General features: G+C 48.4%; 14 protein-coding genes and 1 non-coding gene across 15 annotated transcripts; 9 read left to right on the plus strand and 6 right to left on the minus strand.

The window, feature by feature from the left end:
- Nucleotides 1–181: 181 nt before the first annotated feature.
- Nucleotides 182–916, plus strand: KY384_003773 (uncharacterized protein; the record flags this gene model as incomplete). The annotated part of the gene is made up of 2 exons (XM_044812284.1): nt 182–192; nt 583–916. The coding sequence occupies 2 exons, from the start codon at nt 182–184 to the stop codon at nt 914–916; spliced, it is 345 nt and encodes a 114-aa protein (XP_044671417.1).
- Nucleotides 917–1,066: 150 nt separating this feature from the next.
- On the plus strand, nt 1,067–1,538 carry KY384_003774 (uncharacterized protein; the record flags this gene model as incomplete). Its single annotated transcript, XM_044812285.1, has 3 exons — nt 1,067–1,262; nt 1,309–1,317; nt 1,375–1,538. 3 exons carry the CDS (start codon nt 1,067–1,069, stop codon nt 1,536–1,538), a joined length of 369 nt encoding a protein of 122 aa, XP_044671418.1.
- Nucleotides 1,539–1,780: 242 nt separating this feature from the next.
- On the minus strand, nt 1,781–2,440 carry KY384_003775 (uncharacterized protein; the record flags this gene model as incomplete). Its single annotated transcript, XM_044812286.1, has 1 exon — nt 1,781–2,440. One exon carries the CDS (start codon nt 2,438–2,440, stop codon nt 1,781–1,783), a length of 660 nt encoding a protein of 219 aa, XP_044671419.1.
- Nucleotides 2,441–3,407: 967 nt separating this feature from the next.
- KY384_003776 (actin) lies at nt 3,408–4,976 on the plus strand (the record flags this gene model as incomplete). Its single annotated transcript, XM_044812287.1, has 6 exons — nt 3,408–3,414; nt 3,543–3,573; nt 3,697–3,752; nt 3,817–3,847; nt 3,921–4,692; nt 4,746–4,976. 6 exons carry the CDS (start codon nt 3,408–3,410, stop codon nt 4,974–4,976), a joined length of 1,128 nt encoding a protein of 375 aa, XP_044671420.1.
- Nucleotides 4,977–5,358: 382 nt separating this feature from the next.
- Nucleotides 5,359–7,576, minus strand: KY384_003777 (uncharacterized protein; the record flags this gene model as incomplete). Its single annotated transcript, XM_044812288.1, has 4 exons — nt 5,359–6,278; nt 6,327–6,473; nt 6,563–7,498; nt 7,540–7,576. The coding sequence occupies 4 exons, from the start codon at nt 7,574–7,576 to the stop codon at nt 5,359–5,361; spliced, it is 2,040 nt and encodes a 679-aa protein (XP_044671421.1).
- A 1,405-nt stretch (nt 7,577–8,981) lies between these two features.
- Nucleotides 8,982–10,064, plus strand: KY384_003778 (uncharacterized protein; the record flags this gene model as incomplete). The annotated part of the gene is made up of 1 exon (XM_044812289.1): nt 8,982–10,064. The coding sequence occupies one exon, from the start codon at nt 8,982–8,984 to the stop codon at nt 10,062–10,064; it is 1,083 nt and encodes a 360-aa protein (XP_044671422.1).
- Nucleotides 10,065–10,490: 426 nt separating this feature from the next.
- Nucleotides 10,491–11,718, plus strand: KY384_003779 (uncharacterized protein; the record flags this gene model as incomplete). The annotated part of the gene is made up of 3 exons (XM_044812290.1): nt 10,491–10,930; nt 11,060–11,348; nt 11,479–11,718. The coding sequence occupies 3 exons, from the start codon at nt 10,491–10,493 to the stop codon at nt 11,716–11,718; spliced, it is 969 nt and encodes a 322-aa protein (XP_044671423.1).
- A 333-nt stretch (nt 11,719–12,051) lies between these two features.
- KY384_003780 (uncharacterized protein) lies at nt 12,052–12,733 on the minus strand (the record flags this gene model as incomplete). Its single annotated transcript, XM_044812291.1, has 4 exons — nt 12,052–12,115; nt 12,167–12,264; nt 12,328–12,588; nt 12,641–12,733. 4 exons carry the CDS (start codon nt 12,731–12,733, stop codon nt 12,052–12,054), a joined length of 516 nt encoding a protein of 171 aa, XP_044671424.1.
- Nucleotides 12,734–12,938: 205 nt separating this feature from the next.
- On the plus strand, nt 12,939–16,618 carry KY384_003781 (uncharacterized protein; the record flags this gene model as incomplete). The annotated part of the gene is made up of 6 exons (XM_044812292.1): nt 12,939–12,956; nt 13,254–13,701; nt 13,757–14,230; nt 14,277–14,340; nt 14,392–15,346; nt 15,392–16,618. The coding sequence occupies 6 exons, from the start codon at nt 12,939–12,941 to the stop codon at nt 16,616–16,618; spliced, it is 3,186 nt and encodes a 1,061-aa protein (XP_044671425.1).
- A 177-nt stretch (nt 16,619–16,795) lies between these two features.
- KY384_003782 (uncharacterized protein) lies at nt 16,796–17,576 on the minus strand (the record flags this gene model as incomplete). The annotated part of the gene is made up of 2 exons (XM_044812293.1): nt 16,796–17,202; nt 17,264–17,576. 2 exons carry the CDS (start codon nt 17,574–17,576, stop codon nt 16,796–16,798), a joined length of 720 nt encoding a protein of 239 aa, XP_044671426.1.
- A 471-nt stretch (nt 17,577–18,047) lies between these two features.
- KY384_003783 lies at nt 18,048–18,171 on the minus strand. Its single transcript has one exon. It is a non-coding gene; the product is annotated as a tRNA-Cys (tRNA).
- A 692-nt stretch (nt 18,172–18,863) lies between these two features.
- On the plus strand, nt 18,864–19,742 carry KY384_003784 (uncharacterized protein; the record flags this gene model as incomplete). The annotated part of the gene is made up of 1 exon (XM_044812294.1): nt 18,864–19,742. One exon carries the CDS (start codon nt 18,864–18,866, stop codon nt 19,740–19,742), a length of 879 nt encoding a protein of 292 aa, XP_044671427.1.
- A 606-nt stretch (nt 19,743–20,348) lies between these two features.
- KY384_003785 (uncharacterized protein) lies at nt 20,349–22,580 on the plus strand (the record flags this gene model as incomplete). Its single annotated transcript, XM_044812295.1, has 3 exons — nt 20,349–21,092; nt 21,152–21,431; nt 21,490–22,580. 3 exons carry the CDS (start codon nt 20,349–20,351, stop codon nt 22,578–22,580), a joined length of 2,115 nt encoding a protein of 704 aa, XP_044671428.1.
- Nucleotides 22,581–22,741: 161 nt separating this feature from the next.
- On the minus strand, nt 22,742–23,162 carry SPT4 (transcription elongation factor spt4; the record flags this gene model as incomplete). Its single annotated transcript, XM_044812296.1, has 2 exons — nt 22,742–23,026; nt 23,082–23,162. The coding sequence occupies 2 exons, from the start codon at nt 23,160–23,162 to the stop codon at nt 22,742–22,744; spliced, it is 366 nt and encodes a 121-aa protein (XP_044671429.1).
- Nucleotides 23,163–23,427: 265 nt separating this feature from the next.
- On the plus strand, nt 23,428–25,007 carry KY384_003787 (uncharacterized protein; the record flags this gene model as incomplete). Its single annotated transcript, XM_044812297.1, has 4 exons — nt 23,428–23,574; nt 23,628–23,708; nt 23,756–24,922; nt 24,969–25,007. 4 exons carry the CDS (start codon nt 23,428–23,430, stop codon nt 25,005–25,007), a joined length of 1,434 nt encoding a protein of 477 aa, XP_044671430.1.
- Nucleotides 25,008–25,386: the final 379 nt, after the last annotated feature.

Genomic DNA, 25,386 nt, shown 5'->3' on the forward strand with positions numbered 1-25,386 from the left:
GCAGATTTGCCAGGATTGACCCTTCCTCCCAGTGGCTGCGCCGTGCCTGTTTTCCGACCCACCTGGGTCTTCCTGCCTGCCATTGCAACAGTATATCAACCTCAGGTGACTTGGGTGCTCTGACGGCTCGAAGTTTGTGTGCGAGTTACTTGCTCGAATGGACTGCAATCGATTTGATCGGATGGCACGGAGGTGCGTAGGAGCGCGGGGTAATATCAAGCTATCGGCTACTTTCGCTTCTCCCAGGCATTGATCATTGAAAAGTCGTGTCGCGTGATGAAAGTCATGTAGGACGTGTAGCGCTTTCACTCAGTGCAGTGTCCTCAATCAATACGTTCCCAGCCACCCTGTTTATGAGACGCATCTCGCGCGATGGAGGCTAATGCAACGGGCCGACGAGTTTTCTTGGCGTATCTCAGAACGGATAAGCCTAGGGCTTGCGTGCATCGCCTTCTCTTTCCCAACTTGAGACGTGGAGTATGTGGCAGCTTTGTATCATGTAACGACACTGCCGTTTTCAACGTTTCTCCCACCTTCTCTCCACATTCCCTCTCAACCCACCACCACACTCGCTTGTCCCAGCCCGCCATCCGGCTCTACCGATATTCACTCTAACCCGCCTTACCTCATCTACGCCTCACATTCCCCGACCATGGATATGGAACAGATGTTCGGCGGAGGCGGCGGTGGGCAACCTGGGCAGATAGGACAATTTCCTCTTGAACAGTGGTTCTACGAGATGCCAGTTTGTACGCGGTGGTGGACCAGTGCAACGATCGCAACCTCAATACTAGTACAATGTCACATCATCACGCCTTTTCAACTCTTCTACAGCTTCCGAGCCGTGTTTGTGAAGAATCAGGTACGGCAATATTCCCACTCCTCCTCCGCACCCTTATCACGGAGCCTATGCTAATGATTGGGTCTGCGAATAGTACTGGCGCCTTTTGACCACCTTCCTCTACTTCGGGCCCTTGTCGCTTGACCTCCTTTTCCACGTCTACTTTCTCCAGCGATACTCACGACTCCTTGAAGAAAGCAGTGGGCGCTCTCCTGCTCAATTTTCATGGTTGATGCTATACGCTACAACTCTCCTGCTCTGCCTATCGCCTTTACTTTCTATACCCTTCCTTGGGTCAGCCTTGAGCAGCAGCTTAGTATACATCTGGAGCCGGCGGAACCCGGAGACGAGGCTAAGCTTGCTTGGTCTTTTGGTCTTCACGGCGCCATATCTGCCGTGGGTGCTGATGGCTTTTTCTCTCGTCTTGCACGGGACTGTTCCAAAGGATGAAATCTGTGGAGTGATAGTTGGGCATAGTACGTTGCCTTTTGCACTCACTATACTCTAGACCCTCAAAACTAACATCCAGATAGTATGGTATTTCTTTTCCGATGTCTACCCCTCATTACACAATGGGCAACGGCCGCTCGATCCACCACAATTTTGGCGGAATCTTTTCGAGAGAGTGCCTGCGGACACCGGAGCTCAACCAATCAACAATGAAATTGCCGCGGCGACTGCACCGGAGTTACGGTAGGATATCAAATGAAGAAGAATCGACGAAGACATTTGCATGAAGCGTACGAATAATGAGACGTTGAAACCGGCGTTGGGTACTGAAAGCAATACCATCTCGGAAGATATCAAGTGTATCGGGGTGGCAATATTCGAATTGAAATTACTGCATAGCATAGCGCGGCATAAATCCTCCTTCGAAAGATCAATCGAATGTATGTCTAACCAATGGCATTCCTTCAGATCTTCAAAGTGTAGCAGGTCTCATGCTGCAGCTTTGCGGGCTGAGTCTTCCCTCAGCTTCTGCATTATTTGATCCACAGCATCCATGTTTGAAGCATCAGTTCCTCCTTCTGGCACGATATTCTTCGGTAGCCGCTGGACAGCCTCATCCAATGCTGGCTGGTAATTTCGGACTCCACTTGACAATGCATATATGGCTTTCCTCCTCACACTTTCTGCTGAATCATCTATTGCAAGCTTGACCAATGTTCCAACTGTACCTTGCTCAGCAACGAGCCTTTCCTGACACTTGACATTGTTTTGAACGGCTGTGCCAATGCACCAGCATGCGTAACGCCTTAAATCTGCTTCCTTACTCCCCAACAAGCTGGCAATTGGGGGCCACAGACCAAGATTGTCCATGTTGTTTGCATTGTCGATTTGTTCAATTAGTTGCTCGAAGTTGTCGAAGGCAATAATCTTATTCTCCAGTGTGATCTCTAGCGATAGTATGGCGGCAAGTGACTCTTTCATCAAGTCCGCATCACTGGGGCCGCCGAAAAGAGAATTAAGTGCCTTTTCATTCAGAGGATGACTTAAAGATCGTGCAGCGTTTGAATTAGAAGTTGAAGATTGCTCATTAGTAACGGCCTGCGAATTGTCGACAGACCACTTGAGGAGATCGTTCATACCAGGATCCATGATTTACGAGTTACTAATAGATGGAATGGATGGCCAGAGTCAAGATAGAATCAGATGAAAGGCGTAGGCGATAATGGCCGGCTATGGCTTTTGATGAGATGTGAGGCTGGATAATTTGCATGTGATTATGCTCACTCGTGTTGAGCTTTCTTTATATCCATAGGTTCGTACCATTAGCAAAAAGTCAGAGAAAATGGACGAATCAGATAGAAGCTTCCACAACTCGCGACCGTCCGCAGAGCCGCAATGATATATCGGATCTAGTGCGGCAAGGACCTAATTACTTGACACTTTGTAGCCTCAGGCTGCTCGTGAGAAAGCGAAATGAAAGCGGCGATGGGCAAAAGGGAGGCCAAGTCCCCAAACTGCTTCAGAAGGCTTCCGCTCGTCGAACCGCGCAACCATGCACTCAAGGCAATAGCCTATCTGAAACGGAGCATTCAGAGGACGAGGATCAGCAAATCAATCTACCTCATGGGGTTATCTCTTTGAGCCACCGGGCGTCCTACAATTCAAGGCAGCAGAATAAAATACTTCGACTGTGAGAATTGAGGTCAGAGGACGCGCGGAGCAACGGGCTTCGAGACCAAAATAAGGTGCAAGATCTGGCTGCCTGAGTGAGCCTCAGAGTAGCTTGCGTAATCTCTTAGCAGTCAGGGAGGCAACGAGGGTTGATTTGCTCTGCCAGCCATGTAATTTGTAGAGGAGATAGGCTTGAGAGGTTAGTAAGACACTGGCGCCAAGAGTAGTAGAACTAGCGTCGCTTCCGCACAGATTTTTGCAGGGCTGGTCTTTAAACGGCAGGAACATCCTCCGCAACTCGCATAAAGAACCAAGCAGCTACCTCGATATCTCTACCCACCCTCGCCGCTCCTACTCCAACCTCAAATTTCTTTTCCAGGGCTCGTCATTGCGAGCGACAAGAGAAGCTCTTAACTATCCCTCCGTCTCCTTAGAGTTCGCCTTCATGGAGCGTAAGCTTTATCCCCCGTCGTTGCCTTCTCCTCAATCCATATGTCGATGCACTTGAAAAAAATCGACTTCTGTACTCCTTATCGTCGGTCAGAAGAGCTTTGCTGATGTTTGATTCTCAACTCTACAGAAGAAGTTGCTGCCATCGTTATCGACAATGGGTAGGCCTCTCCCCGTCTTTCGTCATTGCTCTACTGTGGGCAGCCCAAGCACTCCACCACCGACTGCTGAAATTTCAATCTTATGTTCAATGAGTTGGTAAAAGCAGAGCTGACCAAAATCAGGTCGGGAATGTGCAAGGCCGGTTTTGCCGGTGATGATGCACCACGAGCTGTATTTCGTGAGTAACCCCCAGATGCCAATGTGGTTATAATTGCATACACATTGGCTGACTTGTGTACCAGCATCCATCATTGGAAGACCCCGTCATCATGGGTACGTTCGAATTCTTCGCCATTCTTAGATTTGATGGCTGCCCTCACCTTGTCCAGGCTGACGTGACGTGCAGTATCATGATTGGTATGGGCCAGAAAGACTCCTACGTTGGCGATGAGGCACAGTCGAAGCGCGGTATCCTTACGCTAAGATATCCCATCGAACATGGTGTTGTCACAAACTGGGATGATATGGAGAAGATCTGGCATCATACCTTCTACAATGAACTCCGTGTCGCACCAGAAGAGCACCCTGCTCTCTTTACCGAAGCTCCCATCAATCCTAAGTCTAATCGGGAGAAGATGACGCAAATCGTCTTCGAAACATTCAATACCCCAGCTTTTTACGTCTCCATTCAGGCCGTGCTGTCACTGTACGCTTCTGGTCGTACGACAGGTATTGTGCTTGACTCTGGCGACGGTGTTACCCACGTTGTTCCTATCTACGAGGGCTTTGCTCTTCCCCATGCTATTTCCCGTATCGATATGGCGGGTCGCGATTTGACCGACTATTTGATGAAGATCCTGGCCGAACGCGGCTATCCTTTCTCGACCACTGCGGAGCGCGAAATTGTCCGCGATATGAAGGAGAAGCTTTGTTATGTTGCGCTTGACTTCGAACAAGAGATTCAGACCGCCGCGCAGAGCTCTAGCTTGGAGAAGTCCTACGAGCTTCCTGATGGACAGGTTATCACAATTGGCAATGAGCGATTCCGAGCTCCCGAAGCTCTCTTCCAGCCATCCGTTTTGGGCCTTGAGAGCGGCGGTGTCCATGTCACAACTTTCAACTCAATCATGAAGTGTGACGTTGATGTCCGAAAGGACCTTTACGGCAACATTGTCTTGGTGCGTTGCGACATATTTCTTGTGAGGTATAATTCTTGCTGATAACCGAGTAGTCCGGTGGTACCACCATGTATCCTGGTATTTCTGATCGTATGCAAAAGGAAATCACGGCTCTTGCTCCCTCATCTATGAAAGTGAAGATCATCGCTCCTCCTGAACGGAAATACTCCGTCTGGATCGGTGGCTCTATCCTTGCTTCCTTGTCGACCTTCCAGCAAATGTGGATCTCTAAACAGGAATATGATGAAGATGGACCTTCTGTCGTGCACCGAAAGTGCTTCTAAAGTAGGCACTCCAGTACTCTTTGAATGTACTATACGGCTTGAGCTAACAATGTTTAGTAAATCTCTCTAATGATGCCCTACGTGCGGTCAAGGCTGGAGTATCGATAGCGTGTCGACCTCCAAGCAACACTCCCAAATTATGATGCGTTATGAGTCCAGCAACAGAAATTCTGGAGTGGAGAGGTCTCGCGAGATAGACAAATGGTCAGGTGGAGGGTGCGACCTTTTGTTTTTAACTTCTTAGAGTGAGTCACTGGCGAATTATGAAGTTGTAGCAGTAGCGGAAAAGAAATCACTTAGCCCAAGCTTAACCAGACTTTCTATACGTTTCGTTTCTCAAGACTACAGTCCTGGTGGCAGCTTTCTTCATCTTTGGCGCGAGTCAAACCTTGGCAACATCACTCTCCCTCCCCTTCTCTCCACCCATCAAGCCTCGCATCGTAGCCCGTCCCAGGTTGCCGACTCCATCAGCTCCAAAGCCTTCCAACCACTTCAATACATGCACCCTATACTCTCTCCATCCTATTTTGAGTCCACCATCCCTTCCCAACGTCTGCAGACTTTTCGGGCTCACCAGTCCTTCATGCTCCACCTCCACCTCGCTCTGCTTCTCTAGCTCCTTGAAGGCTGCAGTGCTCGAACTCGCCAAACCTGTATGATACGACAGCGAGAAGCAATGCGCCAAATCCAGCGGCGGCGTCAGACTCTTCGCGTACCTACCCAAGGCGTCCACAAGCGGCCTCTGAATCAAACATCCTTTCGCATGCGTATCCGTAATGTTGAACCCCCGCGAGCGGAGAAGCAGGTTGCAGGTGTCGATCAGCACGGTGTTTAGCGAGTGGATGTCCTCTGGATTTCGGGGGCCAGAAGATGACGGTGCCTGCTCAAAGGCGTGTTTGTAGCGGGCGAGAATGGCGGAGACACGGGAGACCGTGGAGAGGGTTGGAGAGGCGAAGAGGAGGGTGTAGATTAGGAGGGGGAGAGGGGGAGGGAGAGGTAAGGAGAGAGGTGGGGAGAGTATGGCTGTGTGGGCTTCGAGGTAGGTGAGGATGACGGAAGTTGTTTGTTGTGTTGGGGTTGTTGAGTATATGAGAGTGTTGAGAGCAAGGAGGAAGGTATGAGTGCTCAACTTTTGGATTGTCTCTATTTGATGGGAGAGGGTGACTCGATTTGAGGATTGTCGGAGAAGTGTATTCCAGTGTCTCATGAGATGCGTATAGAATTGGGTGAGAGTCTTGAGGGTTTCAATGGTAGAGTCTAGGAGAGCCAATTCCATAGGTTGCAAAATTGGAGGGTAGATTTCTTGTCAGTCAGTCTCACTTCAACTACAGGCGGCCACTGACTGCTCACCTTCCCATGGAAGAATTGGCACGTATGAGAGGAGTTCGAGAATCAATGGTTCTTTCTCGAATTCGATGGCTGGCTTCCATATCGGAAGATAGGATTTGAAGAAATTGACAACGGGAGGATGCAATACCTTTGGGACCATTTCAGCCACTTGAGTCATTCATCGTGCCTCTTTCATACCTTATTATGCCTGGTAAAGGCAAGAAGTTGTCCGAGAAGGTCTTGTCGTAACCCCTCACCATCATCTAAGGTCTCAAGCTCGCCTTCAAGGGACACATCCAGCATCTCATGAATTTGACCTAGATGCTCTGCCTCGTACTGTAGATCCAAACTCCTTTGAAAGATGCGATCCGCAAGGTCAGAGCAACTTGTCTCGGACAAGTCGAATCTCTCAAAACTTGTAGCAACCTCGCTGAGAGTTTCTGGGCAGACAAAATGGTCTGACAGTCTCTTGGATCCGTGAGGCTGATAGAAATCCTTACGCATAGCGCCGTACTTTGAATCATCTTTAGTCAGTCGGCCTGTAAGAAAGCTGTCCCCATTTCGACGCTGTATAGATTCCAAATCCTCGGTCCAATGAGGATCCGCATGCGCAAACGTAACAGGCAATTTCACCTTTGACAAGTCGAAGCTTCCAGGCTTCAAAAACTCATAAATGCTCACTAGCTTGGCAATGCTTGCATCTTTTGTGATACCCTCCTCAGATCTCCTCAGCATATCAATTCTGTAGGCTTTGACATGCTTCCTTTTTGTAATTCTAGTAAGCAGGTGGCAAAGATGCAGACGCAGGTAAAGCACGTCAACGAGATTAAACAGTACGTTATAACAATCCGAGAAGACAGAAGATGGGTCTACCAGGTCGAAGACTAACACAAGCCATCTTAAAAGGCCACTTTGGGTTGAATTTGATGGTTTCTGCTTTCCAGGACCAAGAGAGAAAACAATCATGTATACCACATCGCGTCCGACCTTCGCGGCGGGGTACAATGACCTCAGCAGGACGTTTTGACTGGCCTGATCTAGTGTAGCCTGCGAGGTGAGTAGATCAATGAGATTTCCTAACGCTAGGGAGGATAGCCCATGTTCTCGTGCTGCTTTGCACACAGCGTCGACCTCTGACTTGATGGTCGCCGCCGCATGGGGCTTCACTCTCGTCTCTGTGGAGACTGTGTCAACTATCTGCTCGTCGACATAGTGCGCAGGAGGTCATGTTTACGTTGCCTTAGTCGCTCGATTGCTCTGTCTTGCGACATTACGTCGGAATATCATGGACCCTTTACGGAGATGTGCATATTCCTCTCCATCACAACTTTCACAAGAGACTATATTGCTCCTGTCGTTGATCTTGGAAAGGGGGAAGAGCTCGGTTGCTTGGGGCGCAAGAATTTACCTGATTGGTCAATCCAGAGTAGCTTAGATATAGCCTATCTACCTTAGATTCTAGGACCTTCAGAGGCTTCAAACTCCCTCTTCCTTATGATATTCGCCACTGCATGACTCTCCCCGTACGAATTCCAACCCTCGCTTTCATTGCTCTGACACAGAAGTCTAGCTTCGTAGCGACTCTTTCTTTGCTTAGATTGCAACTCATCGCTCATGATATGTATGTCCGATTTCCCCTGCACTTCGATGAGGGATACAGGTACAGCCGAGCTTCGTGTTTATTAGGAAGACTTCTATAGAGCAGATACTAGACCTGAATTAGTGAAAGACTGTTTTGTGTTCCTCTTTGCGTCAACGCCGTCTTCAAGTTGGCGGGATTCTGCTTTTGTATTTTATCTCCTTTCGGCGAAGAATTGAGAGGTGTTTTCAAGCTATGAAAAATGACTTTCATCTCCGCCAAACACTTCAGATGAGGTAGGCGCACTTCACGCGGTGAAAGCAAAGGTGGCGCCCGCTCAGACAAACTCTCTCGTAGCTTTGTGGAGCACGCAGAGCAGCCACCACTCGGCAAGAATCTTTATCCCTCCAACTTTTTTGCTCTCCCTTCTCTTGACTCTTGTAATCGTTCAAGTTCATTGATTCCTTAATCTGTATCCACCATCACTGCTTCATCGCCACCAGACAGCTGTGAAAGACTGTGTCCGGGTAACACAGCCCGTGTCCGCCCTCGGCAGCTCTCACAATCTGAACCCGGGTACATGATGGGAAACTTGATTCACATCTAGGATAGGCTCAGAGACATGCTACGAACATACGCTAGGTATTGCTTGCTATCTGATGCACCTGCGTTGCCACCTGCTGACCATCCTACGATTTGACAGCCTGTCTACAGTATGACGAGCTTGGAACATTCCTGAGATTGTCAAAGCGAAAAGTGTGGCAACAAGAGAGACCTACACCATTCATCATCCACACAAAAAGAATTCAGCTGGTTGAGCAAAGAATCTGCTCAGAACAACTTGAAAGCCCCCAAAAGTACAGAAAGATCCACATTTAGGGACTTCAAGAATGTGTCGTCTTCTGAAAAAGCTGCTAAAGCCATCTGAGCTCAAGAGGCTTACACTAGAACAAAATAAGAATTCTTTGGGTTACATGGATTTGATACCACGGGAGATTAGGGATAAGGTAGACAAGGTCTCCTAAACACAGCCTGTATTGGTATTGACTTCGGCCGTGTAGATATATGGATATATTATGCCGCTGCCCTTTCCTCCGATGCACTGTTTGCACAACTGCTCAAACTACTGCTGTGGCTTATCACATTCTACAGCAGCAGCAAATGAGAAAGCAGCTCGCGAGTGCTATGGTGTCTTTTGTACCAATTCGCAGATTTCTCGTGAAGCTTACGAAGTCTTCGTTCGTGTGAATCAATTTGACCTCTACGCACACTTGCCCTACGGCCGGAAGGTTCAAGTCTTTCAGCGCAAAGCGCTGAGTACAGACTACAACATCAAAAGAAGGATCCAGCAGCTTGAAGCTCAACATATTAAGCACTTTTATTTGCGGATGAACTTGTCTTCAGGTGGCTCATCAACAGTACCTAACGATTCATGGAACGACTTGAAGAAAAAGGGGCGTTCCGACCTTGAAGCATGGTTCAGGAGCCCAGAAGGTCTGACCGACTCCCGCAAGTGGCCCATAAGGACTCAAGATCATACAAGCGACACTTACCTACAGAGATTGAAAAGGCTGATGGAAACTCAGAGGCAAGGCTTCTGTAATTTGCGGACATTGACTATTGAGCTGTGTATTCATGAGGGTTGGGACTTGATCCGGCCTGCCCGTTCGTTGGAACAATGTGGCATTGTCCTGCAATTCGAGATTACATTTCACGCTTTAGAGGCTCACTTGAAATTACTCGACGGGCAAAAAGAATATGAAGAGCATGTTGGCCATTGGAAAGACGTTGATCCAAAAAGACGACCATTCATGCCGCTACAATGCATGCGCCAAATTCAAAGCGTAACAGTACGAAGGACGTGGACGATCAGACACGTTCAACTGGAGCCGAAGTGTGTCGATCCGAAGGACCCAATCTCGTTTGAAGAAAGCTGGAAGGAAACTCAACTAGCCCAGCGTTTTCGATACAACACCATCGGCGAGATGCTCGATGCTGGGGGGCCTGACTTTGAGGCTTTTCGCAAGATCAGGCTGGCTCAGGCTGGTATCGAACAAGAAGATGTGATACTGATTCAGGAGAATACACCCTTCACCTCTGAATCGAAGCTTGTATCACAGCCTAAAGCCTTAGGGAGGGCAGCCGTGCCCAGTCCTCCAAAACTTGTCTTTGAGGCGTAGATTTATTGTACTTCAAAATGTTTCAAAAAACATTGGAGATACAGCGTCGATCATAAGAAATTGATCATCGCACGTCATGTCAGGTTATCGCTGGCAAAAGCTCCTATGGAGCTGGGTTTGAGTAACAAAAATGCAAGGGATGTTAATCCTTCGAAATCTGCGCGATCCTTCTTGCCCCATCTCCTCGTTCTTACGTGTCTAAACTCCGAAGAATCTTGTCCATCTAAGGAATCAAGTAAGCAGCGCATGAAAATTCTAGGTCCTTTCAATCGTAGCTATAGATTCTTACTTGACGAATGCATCCTTGTCGTTAAATATCTCTCCGGCGCCGTATCCTAGCCCCGTCCTTGCCGGATAACGCACGTATCCCTTCCTCAGTCAACAGAATATCAAGTATGGATGCTCAGAAGAGACTACTCTATTTAAATGACCACCTTGCGGATTTTTTACCCCATTCAGCTTGAACGTCAGATCCCAACCTCCAGGAGTGTTGCGCAAATCGAGATGCCTTTAACCAGAAACCTACCCCAAGCCTACAAAGCATTGGTCCAAGAAACCTATGGGTCTCAACTTACGTTGCAAACAATTTCAACCCCTGCAATCACACCTGGCAGTGCTATCGTTCACATTCTGGCGGCACCAATCCCTCTCGTACGCAAAATTGGTCGAGTGGTAGAAGTCCGTCCAGACGCCATGACCCTGGAGCCTGGAGACCTAGTCGGGGTTGGTGGTATCATCCGAGGACGCGATGATGGAGACAATCGGTTTCTTCAGGGCTTGCACGACGGGTTTAGTGAGGATAGTGAGCTCTTGACGCGGCAGGTTTGGCCCAATAGTGGCACTTTTGCAGAGCACGCAAAAGTGCCGTTAGAAAATTGCTTTCGACTTCCTGAGAAACGCATTTTGGGAAGCCAGGTTTAGGGCGGACTTGGTCTGAGTATGGAGAAGCTGGCCTTTATCTTGACTTCGTTATTCCCGTTTGGTGGTTTCAAAAGCATTCGATTGACTGCTGGTGAGCGAGTCATCATTTCTCCGGCCACTGGATCTTTTGGGGGAGCAGCAGCGATGGTAGCTTTGGCAATGGGCGCGATGGTGGTGGTGTTTGGCAGAAACGGTGTTAAATTGAAGCAATTGAAAGCTCTGGACGACAAGAGAATCGACTTAGTGCAGGTTCCTGGCGATGTTGCCAAGGACACTGCAGCGTGGAAGAGCTTTGGAGCAGTCGATGCGCTTTTTGACATCTCACCTCCCATGGCAGCCAGCTCGACACATCTGAAGTCGGGGGTTCTTGCACTTCCCCCCTGAAAGAAGAGTGAGCCTAATGGGAGGATTGACAGGTGACGTTCCTATCCCACATGGCTTTGTAATGCATTGCAGTGTTACCGTCAAAGGTAAATGGATGTACGAACGAGAGGATATTGATGACCTGCTGAAGCTGGTCATTGGGGAAATGATATTCCTCAGCGACGAGCGTAAGGTCAGAGTCATCGGCAAATTTGGATTGGAGGCCAGGGATGAAGCCTTTGAAACAGCAGCTGCAAATCCTGGGTTTGGACAGATTACTGTATTCACACCAAGAGGAAAGGCCCAGTGGAGGATAAATGATGCTTTGGTGTACCTCAATATCCCCTCTTTCCGGCAGGCAAAGCTTTAACAACTTAGTCTGAATGCAGCACTAGCTGGCAGAAGGGCAATTTAAAGACCCTTTCCTAGCCTTCGACGTTTTACCAGCAATGATAATGCATCAAGCTGAACACTAGCGTCGTGGCTCTGAATCTAGCCTCAGCGACTTGGCCTTCTGACATCAAAACATTAGTCGAACGCCAATTCCTTGTCTTGATTCTTCAAAATTTGACTTTCCTGGATCTCGAAATGTCAAGCAGCTGGAAAAAGAATACGTAGACGGTTTGGCCTCACCAGGGCAATGGTTCAAATTCAGAGTCCTATCTGCACCAGAAACACCTCACATAAGATTTCAATTGGTTTACTACAAGGCGAGACTATACGTATAATCATCCTCCATGTTTTGTGACACCCACAGAATGACAGAACTAAGTTTTCCATTAGTAATTTCTCACTGATAAGAGCAGGAGGCGATATACCTTAGCATTATCAACCCGTTTGCAATGACGTTTGCAACTCCGAAGTATAAAGTTGGCCATGGATACTGAGGAACCACATATTTAAGTACCATGACCGCCTGCGAATATTGGTGTTAGCTCCCCCAACAGCCAATGGAGACGCTGTGTCTGTCTGTACTTACGACCGACCCTGCTAGACCACCTGCCATCAAAGCAAAGCCCAAGAAGAGCACCAGTCTAGCCTTCCAAGCGACTCCTGTTCCTGAATAACTGTAGCTGTCTGCACTCAACCTTGTCTTCTCTATTGAATTTATGACCAGCATGCCGAGGGCTGAGCATATCCCCGGGATCCAATCCACAAACCGAATGTGCACAGCAGATCCATTCTTAGAGGAGTGAGAGAAAGCGGAGGCATCAATGAAGAAGAAGAATCCCAACGAGAACTGTGATGTCGGTCAGCAGCCATTGCATAGCTGGGGTAGGCTGCTGGCATACTAATGCGCCAGCAAGATAGACGCCTGCAGTCCTCAGGTTGGGGTTATTCAACCATTCTGGCTTCGAGAATCTGAAAAGCCTGTTCTCACTCATTGTGAAGCATGTGAGCCGACTCAGAGGACTTCTCCGTAATACACTTGCAGGTCGTGAACATGTAACGACATGGCTGGAAGCTGGGGGGGTCGGCTAAACTTTCCGCGGGTATTGCGGCTTCAGGAGTCGCGCCCGACCCTTTCCATGATCTCAGGATTGAAAAAACTGTGAAAATTGATTGGTATATTCTACATGCCCGTCAAGTATGGCAAAGACATCGCCGGTACTAGCCAACATTTTTTATGCCTCTCCTGCAGGTACAAGCTGAGCGCCATAAGCTTTCGCTCCTTTAGACGATTTCAACATACCACAAGCTCAAAGAACGAGAGCTCATCGAACGCTTCTCTATTATCCAATGGCCTTCGAGAGCTGTGGTCTGGCACAAAGCATGCACAAATACGACCGGAACTTACCGACAGATCAGATCTTCTTTCCAATGCGTCGGAGAAGAACACAGACGTTAGCCTCCTGACTTTTACGCAAATTGTATTCTCAGGTCTGCTAACGACTTGACAAACAGAACTCCAAATCAGCGGATGGTCTAGAGAGGCAGGGCGTCTCGGAAACGCAGACGCAGCTCCAAAAGAGATATCTTGAAGAGAGACTCAGGGAGAAGAAGCCGTCGAAAAGTAAGGCGTTGACAATCAAGGAAAAGAAGCCCGTAAAAAGCAAGGCGTCAGCTGTCCAGGAACAGAATTCCATAAAGCTTAAAGTGCCCCCACTCAGCAGCGACCGTATCAAGGAGAATGACAAAGCGAAAAAGGCGTCCGTCAAGTCCAAGGAAGATAAGAGTCTACGTCACAAAAAGCAATCGGCCGCGACCACCGCTGTGGATAAGAGGAAGGCGAAAAGGCGAAAGACAACGTCGGGAGCTAACAGCAAGGATGAGAGCAAAGTCGACAGCGGCGATGTAGCAGCAGCATCACCGAACAACAATCTGTTAGAACAAGTAAAAGCTGTCTTAGAGAGTAAGTTTTACGGGTGAACTCTACCTTGCGTGTCAGGTCGCTAATGAACATAAAGGCTCTGAGACATCCAACGCAACAAAATCTAAGCCCAAAGTTGAGATTGAACATGGAGGTCAGGATATCGATGTCAGAGAAAGCTCCCTTGAGAGCAGCAGAAGAGTCAAATCCAAGATGGAACTTGCCTCCACTCTTAGACGACTCGCCAGAAAACAAGACAGCGACACAACAGACAAAGCACTACTAGATCGTTTGAGCACGGAAATTGTAGATCTCCGCACGGCATTGGTCGGGAAGGCTGACGGACATCATGTCAAATACGCTTCCAAGGAAAAAGAAGTCTCAAGACAACTGAGAAAGCCTATCCGAAAAGTCCAGACCAAGCAGGATTTGCCAAAGATTTCCAGGATTAGCAAAGTATATACTACCTCAAAGGTGGCTTCTCCGAGACGGTCAACAACGAAAGCTTCCGAGTCATCGACGGTCAAATCACCAATTGTGAGGGCGGAGGCCTCTGCACTTCAAATCACTCGTGAGAACATGCATACCTCCTTTTCAACACCACTGATTTTGTCTAGCCATTGACGTCCATCAACCCCCTGTACCAAGTCTAGAATATGGCCTCGAACGAGTGCTTTTCAAGTATTTGCGAGGACTCTTATTCTTCACGAGACCAGACTAACGGAGGCTTAGTCCCGGCGTATATCAACTTCAGGATCCTCGATCTCGGGTATATAATTTTGATCCCTATCTACAGAAAGTGATGCCTGTTGCCGAATTCGACTTCAATGCTTTAAAGGAGTTCATCACCTCTTCTAAGGACGAGACCTTATTGCGTGTTGCCCAAGATAATCAGAAACGATATCTGGGCTCCACGTCCAGCATGACAGGAATCCTGTCTCACTTTCATTTCTTGCTATCCCAGTGGCGCCCTATAAATACTTCGATGTTATCCAAGACGTTTCCTGTGGAGCACCATAATTTCACCGAGCTCCAGCGATGCCCATCTGCAATCTTTTTGAGGTGGAGAGATGGCACTTATGCTATCGATGCCGACAAGCAATTCGCTAATGCGAACGTTCTAAGCATGCTCGGGAAGTCACTTGAAAAGTTATTGACATTGAAAACGGATGATTACGAAAAATATCGTAGAAGTAATCCAGTCCAGGTGTCAGAGGAGGAGCAACTTGTTCCTGAAGCATATCACTATTCAACGATGGGTGATTTTCTCATGCGGTCGCAACTTGATGCTCATGATTCTCGTTTGCCTGGCACCGGAATGTTTGACTTAAAGACAAGAGCTGTGGTATCCATACGTATGGACGTCCAGAATTTCGAGGAGGGTGTCGGATACCAAATAAAAGACCGCCAAGGTGCTTACGAGAGCTATGAGCGCGAGTACTACGATATGATACGAGCGGCCTTTCTCAAGTATTCCATGCAAGTCAGAATGGGGAGAATGGACGGCATTTTTGTCGCTTACCACAACGTGGAACAAATCTTTGGTTTCCAATACGTGAGCCTTAGCGAGATGGACTCTACGATTCACGGACAAGGGGATACTACGCTTGGTGACCAAGAATTTGTCTTAAGTTTGGATCTCTTGAACAAGATTCTAGATCGAGCCACGAAGAAATACCCAAACACTGTAAGTTTCAAATGCCAACTCAAGATGTCTTTTCTAATTTGTCAGTCTCTCCGTATACATTTCGAAACGAGAGATGCAGCAACGCCGTTCATGTATGCTTTTGCAGAGCCTGTGACCGAAGAGCAGGTCATTGAATTACAATCAGTCAATGAGGATAAGATTCGGGACATCGAAGCCAGGATTCTTGGGCTTGACGCAGCTAAAGACCAAGCAGAGGACAAGAAAGACGTTAAGGACTGGGATGCAATCGAGGCAAATGTGCAGGACGCTATGGACAAAGATGAGCTTGGACTGGAAGCCAACGAAGACGACCTTGAACTCATGGAAAAGCAAACAGATGGACAGGACCCACTTTTCAGCATGTCAAATCCAGCAACTGAGGAAGCGCTCGCCGAAACCCCTGATAGTGTCATCACGACTTCACTAGATGATGATGCCGGTGAAGAAGAAGAAGAAGAAGCAGAAAGGGAAGAAGAAAGAAAAGAAGAGGAAGAAGATAAGGATGAAGAAGAAGAGGATGAAGAAGAAGAGGAAGAGGAAGAGGAAGAAGAAGAGGAAGAAGAAGAAGAAGAAGAAGGAGCGGCAGAAAATGAGGGTGGAAATGACGAAGAGGTTCGCGGCCAAGACAAGCAAGACAAGGTCAACAACGACTTGATGAACGAAGAATTGGCAGGGGCTACATCAAGAGATGCACGACCCGTGAGTGTGAACAGCGGTCCGAATGAGGGACCACAAGCCTCATTAGAAGAACCAATTGCCGCAGAACAAAGTGGAGCTAACGAGTCGGATGCGGCGAAAGATGTCATCTTTCCGTTCGAATCCAAAGTGGATGAGGCTTTCGAGACTCAAGCAGACAAACCATTCCTTGACGAAGTAAATCAAAGTCCAGAATCACAGGGTGACATCCTCGCCATGACACTCACGTTACGCAACCAAGTCAACGGATCGTACGTGCTCCGGCCTAGGGACTTCAGTGCGGCAGACAAATGGTCTATCGAATATTCACTTGTTGAAATAGCAGATCAGCATCGGGCATGGGCTCTCTACGAGGCATGCCAAACTCGCAGGAGGAAAAAATTAGAAGGCGGCGCGCCGGACAGAGACGAAGAAAAGGTCGATGCGTATGTCCAGAGATTGCGAAAATTATCTTCCCAAGGGAAAGAGTGGAAGGAGGAAAGGGAGCTTCAAGACAAAGCAAGGCCGATACAGATCCTAGGTCAAGAATACGATAGGGGAGAGAGAGGCCAAAACGACCAGGTCCCTGAAGCTTAGCCTTAGTTCTAGCACGTGGCGAAATGTACTTTATGCCCTCGTACATAACATCTCTGCGTTCAGCGTGGGTTACAACAGGTCTCCATTCATGGTTGATCACATCGAATGACCTCGCACAATGCATCTGCCTGGAATTGATGTCGGCTCAAATTTGATGTGGACCATTGGTTCGCATAGTCACAGCACTCCCTTCGTGCTGACCACTTCTCCCTCCTTTCCCTCAACTCTCCGACAAGCCATCGCACAGGCCCCCGCCAGCGCCTTGAAGGCGCTTTCCGCCCTATGGTGATCGTTCCTCCCCTTAATGATATCCACATGTAACGTCACCCTTGCCTCTTTTGCCCAGCTATCCAGCCCATGGTGAATCATATCGCTCTGCAATTCCCCAATTTTATCATGCTTGAACTCTACATCGCCTTCAAAGAACGGGCGCGATGAAATGTCGAGGACCGCCCGCGAGAGGGACTCGTCCAGGGGAGCGTAGCAGTGGCCAAAGCGCTGTAAACCCGTTCGCGATCCGAGGGCCTGGGAAAACGCAGAGCCGAGCGCAATGAAAGTGTCTTCAGACGTGTGGTGGGAATCAACTGAACATCAGTTGTGAGCGTCTTTGGTATTAGAGGGTTAAAGGCGTGGCGGAGAACGGACTTGCTAGATCCCCTTTACATCGCACCCGCAAGCTCCAGCCTGCATGCTTCGCCCACGCATGCAGCATGTGATCTAAGAACCCAACGCCTGTCCATATCCATATCTCTTGTTTATCTGATGTTTGAGAGGCGTGGTGGGTTTCGTCCTGGTACGGTATTGGCGTGTTTGGTGCTGAGATGGTTTCGGGTGCAAATTCTTCGTTGTTGGGAAGGTATTCGAGGGCACCGCCGTCAAGAGACAGGGAGACTTGAATCTTCGTCTCTTTGGTGATGCGATTAATTACCGCAGAACGCTGAGGGAGTGAGGAAGGCATGATTTAATAATAATTCGTTTTGAGAAGGGGAAAGTCTTTCGCGGCCGCGATTTGATTGGTCAATTGATTCAATATAATTGTTCCATTAACACCCTTTCTCCTACACAGATCTCCCTGTCTTCTGTTCGCCTTCCTGATCTTTACTTTCTAAGCTAAGCCATTACCTCCGATACTCAAGAAGAGAGTAAAGCATGGAACTAGCCTTAAGATATGCAAAGACTTGTTCTATAGAGATGATGACGCAACAATTACGCATTTGCCTCAACAAAAATAAGAGGGACAAGCGAAAGACGAAGTATTGTCGTTCCTTTCATGTCTGTTGCAAGACGCGCTCGGCTGCGTGCACGGGTGAAGCGTATTGACAACTATGCCAAGACCCCATACTCACCATATTCGTAGAGAACGGATGACCCACAACAACCAAGCTGCTAGATCGTTTGAGACTCAAAGGAAGCCCAAAAACAAATGAGAAGGGCCTGGACGGACTCGAACCATCGACCTTGAGATCTGCAATCTCACACTCTAACCTGGTGGAATCGTAAGTAGACGTCGAGAATCCAAAACTTTGTGAGAATTACCGCTGAGTTACAAGCCCGAGACGCAAACCATCAAAAAGAGAAAATATATATACATTCATTTATTGCGCTTGGTGACTCGCATAATGTTCTGCGCTGTCTCGGTTGTAATAACGATTGTTCTTAGTGTAATTGCCAGTGACTATGATAACTCTAGGCCGTACCCTGGAATCTAGATTACTGCTAGACGACAAGCGATGCCGTCAACCAGCCCCACGCTATACCTCCTTCGTTATGAGCGACCATGCCCGATCTCCTAGCAGGTCCTGCTCCCCCTCGTCGTCGTTGCGCAGATGTGCTAGAGCTGCGCTGGGCGGGATCGTCTCTGTACTCTGTATGCCCCAAGTCATACTTTCATGTGTATCACAAAAAGCCCATCGCCGCGGGATCTTGCTGTGACCGTGAATTTTGCTGCGCCCTGACCACCAACTCTTCGCTCTAGAATCGCTATCAAGACATCGATTCAGCTTTTCCTTCCACACGATCCTGACTTGAACCACCTGGTGTCACTATCGTTGCAGCAGAAGCTTTCACGGCTCTTGATTACAATGGCCGATGAAAATACTCCTCTGCTGAATGATGATACGTTTGACCCTCACACGCAATTCTGTCTACTCATTGGCATTCCCCCTCTGACGAGTCTAAAAGTCATTCGCAACTCAGCAGTAGGACCTTGTACAACCGTGCAACTCGCAAACGCAAGTCTCAGAGCATGACCTACAGCTTCACAGCAGCCCTCTCAAATACATTGCTTCTGTCGCAGGTCGTACTCGGTGCTACGCTTACCGCTCTAGGGGCTTCAGAATCTAGCCATGTTCTCATAACTATCTTCGGTGTCTTGAACACCATCATCGCCGGCCTGGTGGCTTACCTGAAATCCCGCGGCCAGCCCATGCGAGCCCGCATGTTCCGTGATGATCTTGAGCATGTCGTGGATGAGATCGAGAATAGTAAGACAATGTGGCTTGGTATCAAGAAATCTGTCCACGGATATGATGAAATTGACGTGGATGATAAGATCAGTGTGCGCAGTGAGGTCGCAAGGCTGACTCGCCTCTACGAGACGGCGGTCAAGAAGTATATGCAAAACAACCCGGATATGTACAGCATGGGAGGCGGCATGCTTGACGCAATCACCGGTCTCAGAGCAAGGCCGGGAGCTGGAGCTCAGCTTCCTCCCGTTGTAAACGCTCCAGATGCGGGTGCTGCCACCACTGCTGTCCCAGCGCCGTTGGCAGCAAGTCCTGCGCCTGCAGGAGACGCAGACGAAAGCCCGGCGACCGCGAAGGATCCTGCCAAGAATGACAAAAGTGCAGAAGAGAGTCCTGCCACTGCAAAAGACGACACTAAATCAGATGACAAGGGCAAGGAGAAGGACGAGTTGACTAACCCCACTGCAAACGCTAATCAACATGACGATGCTGATGCTACAGCCGGGGCTACATCGAAAGAAGGTACAGAACAGGCTGATTCAGAGCCCGCTAGCGCCCCTGTGAAATCGAACGAGGACGATTTACCTAGCAAAGATGATCACAATGGTGATGGCGAGGCTCCAACAAAGCCGAAAGACGATCCCGTCAATGGGAAGTAATGAGCCATCAACAATGGCATCGTGTAAATCTAGCCCCCGGTACATTTGGAGCTGGCTTGCTCCGGGCCGTCTCAATGCGTTGATTGATGCCAGGATTGCTAAATATTAACATTAATTTTAGCATTTACCGGATTTCAATCACGATCGATTTTGGCCTCATGCTCAATGTAAATCACACAGTCGCAACGTTGGAGATCTTCCTCGGAGCTTTCTATTGTCGTCTTTAGGGCTTTGAGGTGGTTTCAATCCTGTTGACGAACGCTTCATAGAACTTTCAGCTTTAGCATTCGGTAAGAAGAAGCTGAAAAGCTAGGAGAATAGTCGAATGCCGTTTCCGTGTAGAAAAAGCCGGAACTATGCAGAGGATAACCCTAATAGAGCGGAATTACTCGAGAAATCTTCCTAGCAAATTCATTTGTCGACCTGAATCAAGTTGACCAATGGATCCCTTCTTTTCTTCGAGGTCTTGGCGTCTTGGGATGACGATTTGCGGAGCTTGCTTTTTCTCCGCATGTAAGTTGAATGTCCGCATCGCAGGGCGCGTATCAACAATATGGATGATCCTTCTCACAGATATTGGCTCAACTCATCCTTCTGCGTCATGTAATGTCAGGGAGACGATTCTTGGATGCTGCTGCGGTCTTAAATGCCTCCTGGGGCGTGGCCGTAAAACATGTCGCCCTTCGCCAAGGTCGTCTTAATGCCTTCACTCGAACTTCGACTCTTGCTGAAGCCTTCAAGTCGCAAACGGAAAGGGTGACGGTCACCCTGAATGCTGCACAGTTTCTGGCGCGTCGTCTCAACGAGACAGCTACCCACCCACAACCTGGTCAAAATGTACAACGGGCTTCAGAACATTCTCCTCCAGCATCAACTCAAGAGAACGTCCCGCGGACATCTTCTAAACAGCCTCAAAAGCAAAGATCAGAGCACAACGATCTCTTGAATAAGAGCGAGGCGAAGACAGCTGCTCTTGGCACGACCGCAGCTCGTTCAAATATCCAGCCTGAAAAAGTAAACGCGGAAACCACATTTAACTCTACGATATCCGATGCTAGCATACAACTTCCTGATGAAACTTATGCAGAGCTGTTTCAATCACCGAGGGTTGCTGGCATGCTGCGAAGGGGCACACTCAGAGACAAGAGTTCAGATAAAGCACCTCCGACAGATGCTAGGGAATCTTTACAGCAGAAAACGTCGCTTGATGAAAACACGGCGTCAACGAATGCTACTCTTCCGGAACTAAAGCGGGCAATTACTCGTCCAACAAAGTCAGAGGATGGATTACAGGAATTGGCTCCAGATGTAGCGAGGGAAACGCATGCCCCAGCGCCAAATCATTCGCAGGTAGATTCCATCAAAAATCCATCTAGCCTACAGCTGATAGACTAACAGTCTTCCAATAGACTGCCGTGAGCCCAGATATTTCTCGTGAGAAGAACGTTTATGAGATGCGTGAATCAAGGGTACCATCATCCCGATTTGGAAGGTTCTTACAGTATGGTGGTTTAGCAACTTCGATGGCTTTTGGTGCAGCTGGCGAGAGCTTTCGGCGAGTCGTAGGGTCTCAGGATACGGCAGGGGGCTCGTTGATGCTGAGTGCGGGAAATATGGAAAGACTAGTAGCCAAGCTCTCCAAGATGCGTGGAGCTGCGCTCAAGCTTGGCCAAATGATAAGCTTCCAGGGTCAGTTCATTGTGCCATGAAGATTTGTACATGCAATGCCCAAACTAAACTCTTCCAGACTCAAAGATGCTCCCTGGGCCCATTAATGAAATCTTGCAACGCGTCCAAGATAGTGCAGACTACATGCCATTATCCCAACGGAACAAAGTACTTGTGAGCAACCTTGGTGCCAAATGGCGGGACCTGTTCACTTCGTTCGACGAGAAGCCGATAGCTGCTGCATCCATTGGTCAGGTCCATCGAGCAGTGCTCGCTTCCACAGGCCAAGACGTCGCCGTAAAGATCCAATATCCGGGAGTTGCTTCTTCCATTGACTCAGATCTTTCGAATTTGTCCATACTGCTCACAGCGTCCCGCCTTTTGCCAAAAGGGTTGTATTTGGATAAGACCATAGCGAACGCTCGGATTGAACTTGCGTGGGAGTGCGATTATATTCGCGAAGCGAAGATGGGGGATCGCTTCCGTACTCTTCTTCGTGATGAAAGTCACGTCTTTCAAGTTCCTGCCGTGTTCGAGGAAGCTTCTGGGCTTCAAGTCCTGACGACTGAATTTTGCTCAGGTATTGGTGTCACAAAAGCCCGTGATCTAACGCAAGATCAGAGAGACTGGATAGGGTCCAACGTCCTTCGGCTCTGCTTGCGCGAAATTACCGAATTCAAGTTCATGCAGACAGATCCTAATTGGACCAATTTCCTTTTCAATACCGAAACACACAAACTCGAATTACTTGATTTTGGAGCCTCACGAGACTACCCTGACAAGTTTATACTACCCTACATTAGAAATTTGCTTGCAGCTTCCCGGTCGGACCGAGATGCAGTTCGAGAACTGTCCGTCGAACTTGGGTATCTGACCGGTCTTGAAAGCCAGGCTATGATCAACGCACACGTCAATTCAGTCTTGACGCTTGCAGAGCCCTTCATGGAGACCGCTCCGGACGTTTATGACTTTCGCGATCAGACGATCACCGATCGAGTCAGGAGCTTCATTCCGGTCATGCTCAGGGAACGATTAAGTCCGCCGCCCGAGGAAACTTACAGCCTTCATCGAAAATTGAGTGGAGCATTCTTACTCTGTGCGAGACTGGGCAGCCAAGTCAGGTGCAAAGAGATGTTCGAGGCACAGATGGAAAAGGCTGGAATGCAGTAAAGTATAGAAATATCGTTTTGCTCAAAGTTCTTCCTTGGACAGACCGCCCTGCCCAATATATCATCAACTCTTGTGATGCCCTTATTGCATGATGCTCCTGCGACCACTGTACGCCATTCGCTATGCACCTGTAACCAGCATTTCATTCCTAGTCGATCCAATTACACCTCCTCTTCCTCCGTAGTCCCATCCCGAGGCACATATCTCGCTCCGGCGTCCTCCAAATTCTGCTTGACATCATCGGGCAGCGTCCCGACAACCTTGACAGCATAGATACCGCGTACATAGCCTTCCAACCTCTGCCACCTTGCAACCCAGCTGGTGCTGGGGTCTTGTAAAGTGATCAGACCCTCAAAAACTTGTGATGTGCAGTCTTGAATTGAGTCTGAGGAGTTCTGAAGGCCGAGGAAGGATTCGCAGTTTGGACATCCTTCTTTGCTGAATCTCTGCCACCGGAGAAGGTTAGCCTTCCGGGGCGGAGAGGGTGAGGATGACACGTACGGCTTGTGTTTGAACGATGCTGCAGACCATACATGCTCGGAGATAGCGCTGCTGGGCGCCGGTGACGACGGAGGAACCCATGCTAGCTGATTTCGGAGAGGTTGGGGTTGAAGCAAGTGAAGGAAGCAGAGGAAGTGTACCAATAGGCGCGATCTCATTTGAGGCTTGAAGCCGCCGGGTAGGTGCATTAGCCACCCGGGAGCATAAACTCTGTGCACAAGGCTAAACCCCATCTGAATTCTATATCGCGGAAAACTGCAATCGATGCGGCACCTCGCTTCACATACTCGCTTCCGAGAGCCTCATAGCCTTAAGGGAACTCAATCACACTCTTTCAACGCAGACAATGCCTGCTTCGGAGGAAGCACTGAGCCTGAAGAAACGGGGCAATGAATCTTTCTCCAAGCATGACTGGTTGAAAGCAATAGAATTCTACGATCAGGCCATCGAATCCTATGACTCGGATCCCACCTTCTTTTGCAATAGATGCCAGGTTTGCAATGTCGTATACCACAATCAGGCCAGCTGCTGACCAACCATCCACAGGCGAACATAAAATTAGAGCAATATGGATATGCGATTGCTGATGCGACAAAAGCGGTCGAGTTGGACCAGTCTTATGCAAAAGTAATTCAAGTTAATACTTGCTTCGACGAATTGTACTAACTTAGTAGGCGTTTTATCGGAGAGCTGTCGCAAACATGGCCATCTTGAAGTCTCGAGAAGCCTTGAGAGACTTCAAGACAGCTGCCAAACTGGAGCCGAACAACAAGGAGACGAGATTGAGACTAACAGAATGTGAGCAGATAGTCAAGCGACTAGCCTTTGAGAAAGCTATAGAGGTGTCGGATCCACCTTCCGCATTTGAAGGCTTGAACATAGATTCCATTTCTGTTGACAGTAGTTACGACGGCGCTAAGCTGGGCACTGAGATGACGCAGGATTTCATCGATGATATGATAGACCGATTCAAGAATGGCAAAAAAATCCACCGCAAATATGCTTTTCGAATAATACAAGCGGTCTACGACATCGTCTACAAGGAACCAACAATGGTCGAGATGGAGGTAGCCAAGGATCACAAATTGACTGTCTGCGGCGATACACATGGGCAGTACTTCGATCTGATGGAACTCTTCAGGCTTAATGGTTTCCCTACCGAATCCCATTACTATCTTTTCAATGGAGATTTTGTGGATCGCGGCTCTTGGTCGACAGAAATCGCACTGCTCCTTTATGCGTACAAATGGTTGCGACCGAAAAAGTTCTTCTTGAATCGTGGTAATCATGAAACAGATGATATGAATAAGGTATACGGCTTCGAAGGAGAATGCAAGGCCAAGTACGACGAGAAGTCTTTCAGACTGTTTTCCGAATCTTTCTCTGCATTGCCTCTTGCGACTCTCATTGGCAAGAAATATTTTGTTCTCCATGGAGGACTCTTTTCTGATGATAAGACGTCGCTTGATGACGTGAGGAAGCTCAATAGGCACCAACAGCGGCAGCCTGGTCAGCAAGGTTTGATGATGGAAATGCTTTGGACTGATCCGCAACCACAACCAGGGAGAGGACCAAGCAAAAGAGGTGTGGGACTGCAATTCGGACCCGATGTAACAAAGAAATTCTGCGAGGCCAACGGGCTAGATGCGGTTATCCGAAGTCACGAAGTCCGCATGGAGGGATATGAGGTCGAACATGATGGGCGATGTATCACCGTCTTCTCAGCTCCCAAATACTGCGACAGTACAGAAAACAAAGGTGCATACATCAATATTGGCCCTGAATACAAGCTAGAATATCAGAAATTTGATGCCGTTCCGCATCCGGATGTTAAGCCTATGGTAAGTTCATGGCTGTAGCAAAGCAGGCTTTGCTGACCTTCTACAGGCATATGCTCAAAATTCACTGATGTCTCTGATGACGTAAAGATTTTAGACGTAAATCTAAAGTGTTGAGATAGACAGCGCTTTTGACTAAGCGGCATTGGACCGGCGTCAGTACAAGGGTGAGCGATGTTTGAGGGGTTGATCTAAATTGGGCAAAGTAGATCCAAGGTAGGAATACTGATGTAGATAAACAGCCACTATTCTGCTTCCAGGCAGTGGATTTCGTCAGGAAAATAGATGACTTCCGTTTCCCACAGCCAAGTTGCCGACAAAATCACTTCTCCTGTTAACTCGCGAACTGACGCTCTGACTTCTGCCCACCCATTGACTCAACGCGCCTTGAACGTAGTTTCCATCTTCCCTCGGCACCCTGATCCATACCTCGTTTCCATCGGTCTTCAGAATATCGATGGAGATTG

The sequence above is a fragment of the Bacidia gigantensis genome (genome assembly GCF_019456465.1).
Source record: "Bacidia gigantensis strain McMullin 20006 chromosome Unknown contig_180, whole genome shotgun sequence".
In the NCBI taxonomy this organism is placed as follows: domain Eukaryota; kingdom Fungi; phylum Ascomycota; class Lecanoromycetes; order Lecanorales; family Ramalinaceae; genus Bacidia; species Bacidia gigantensis.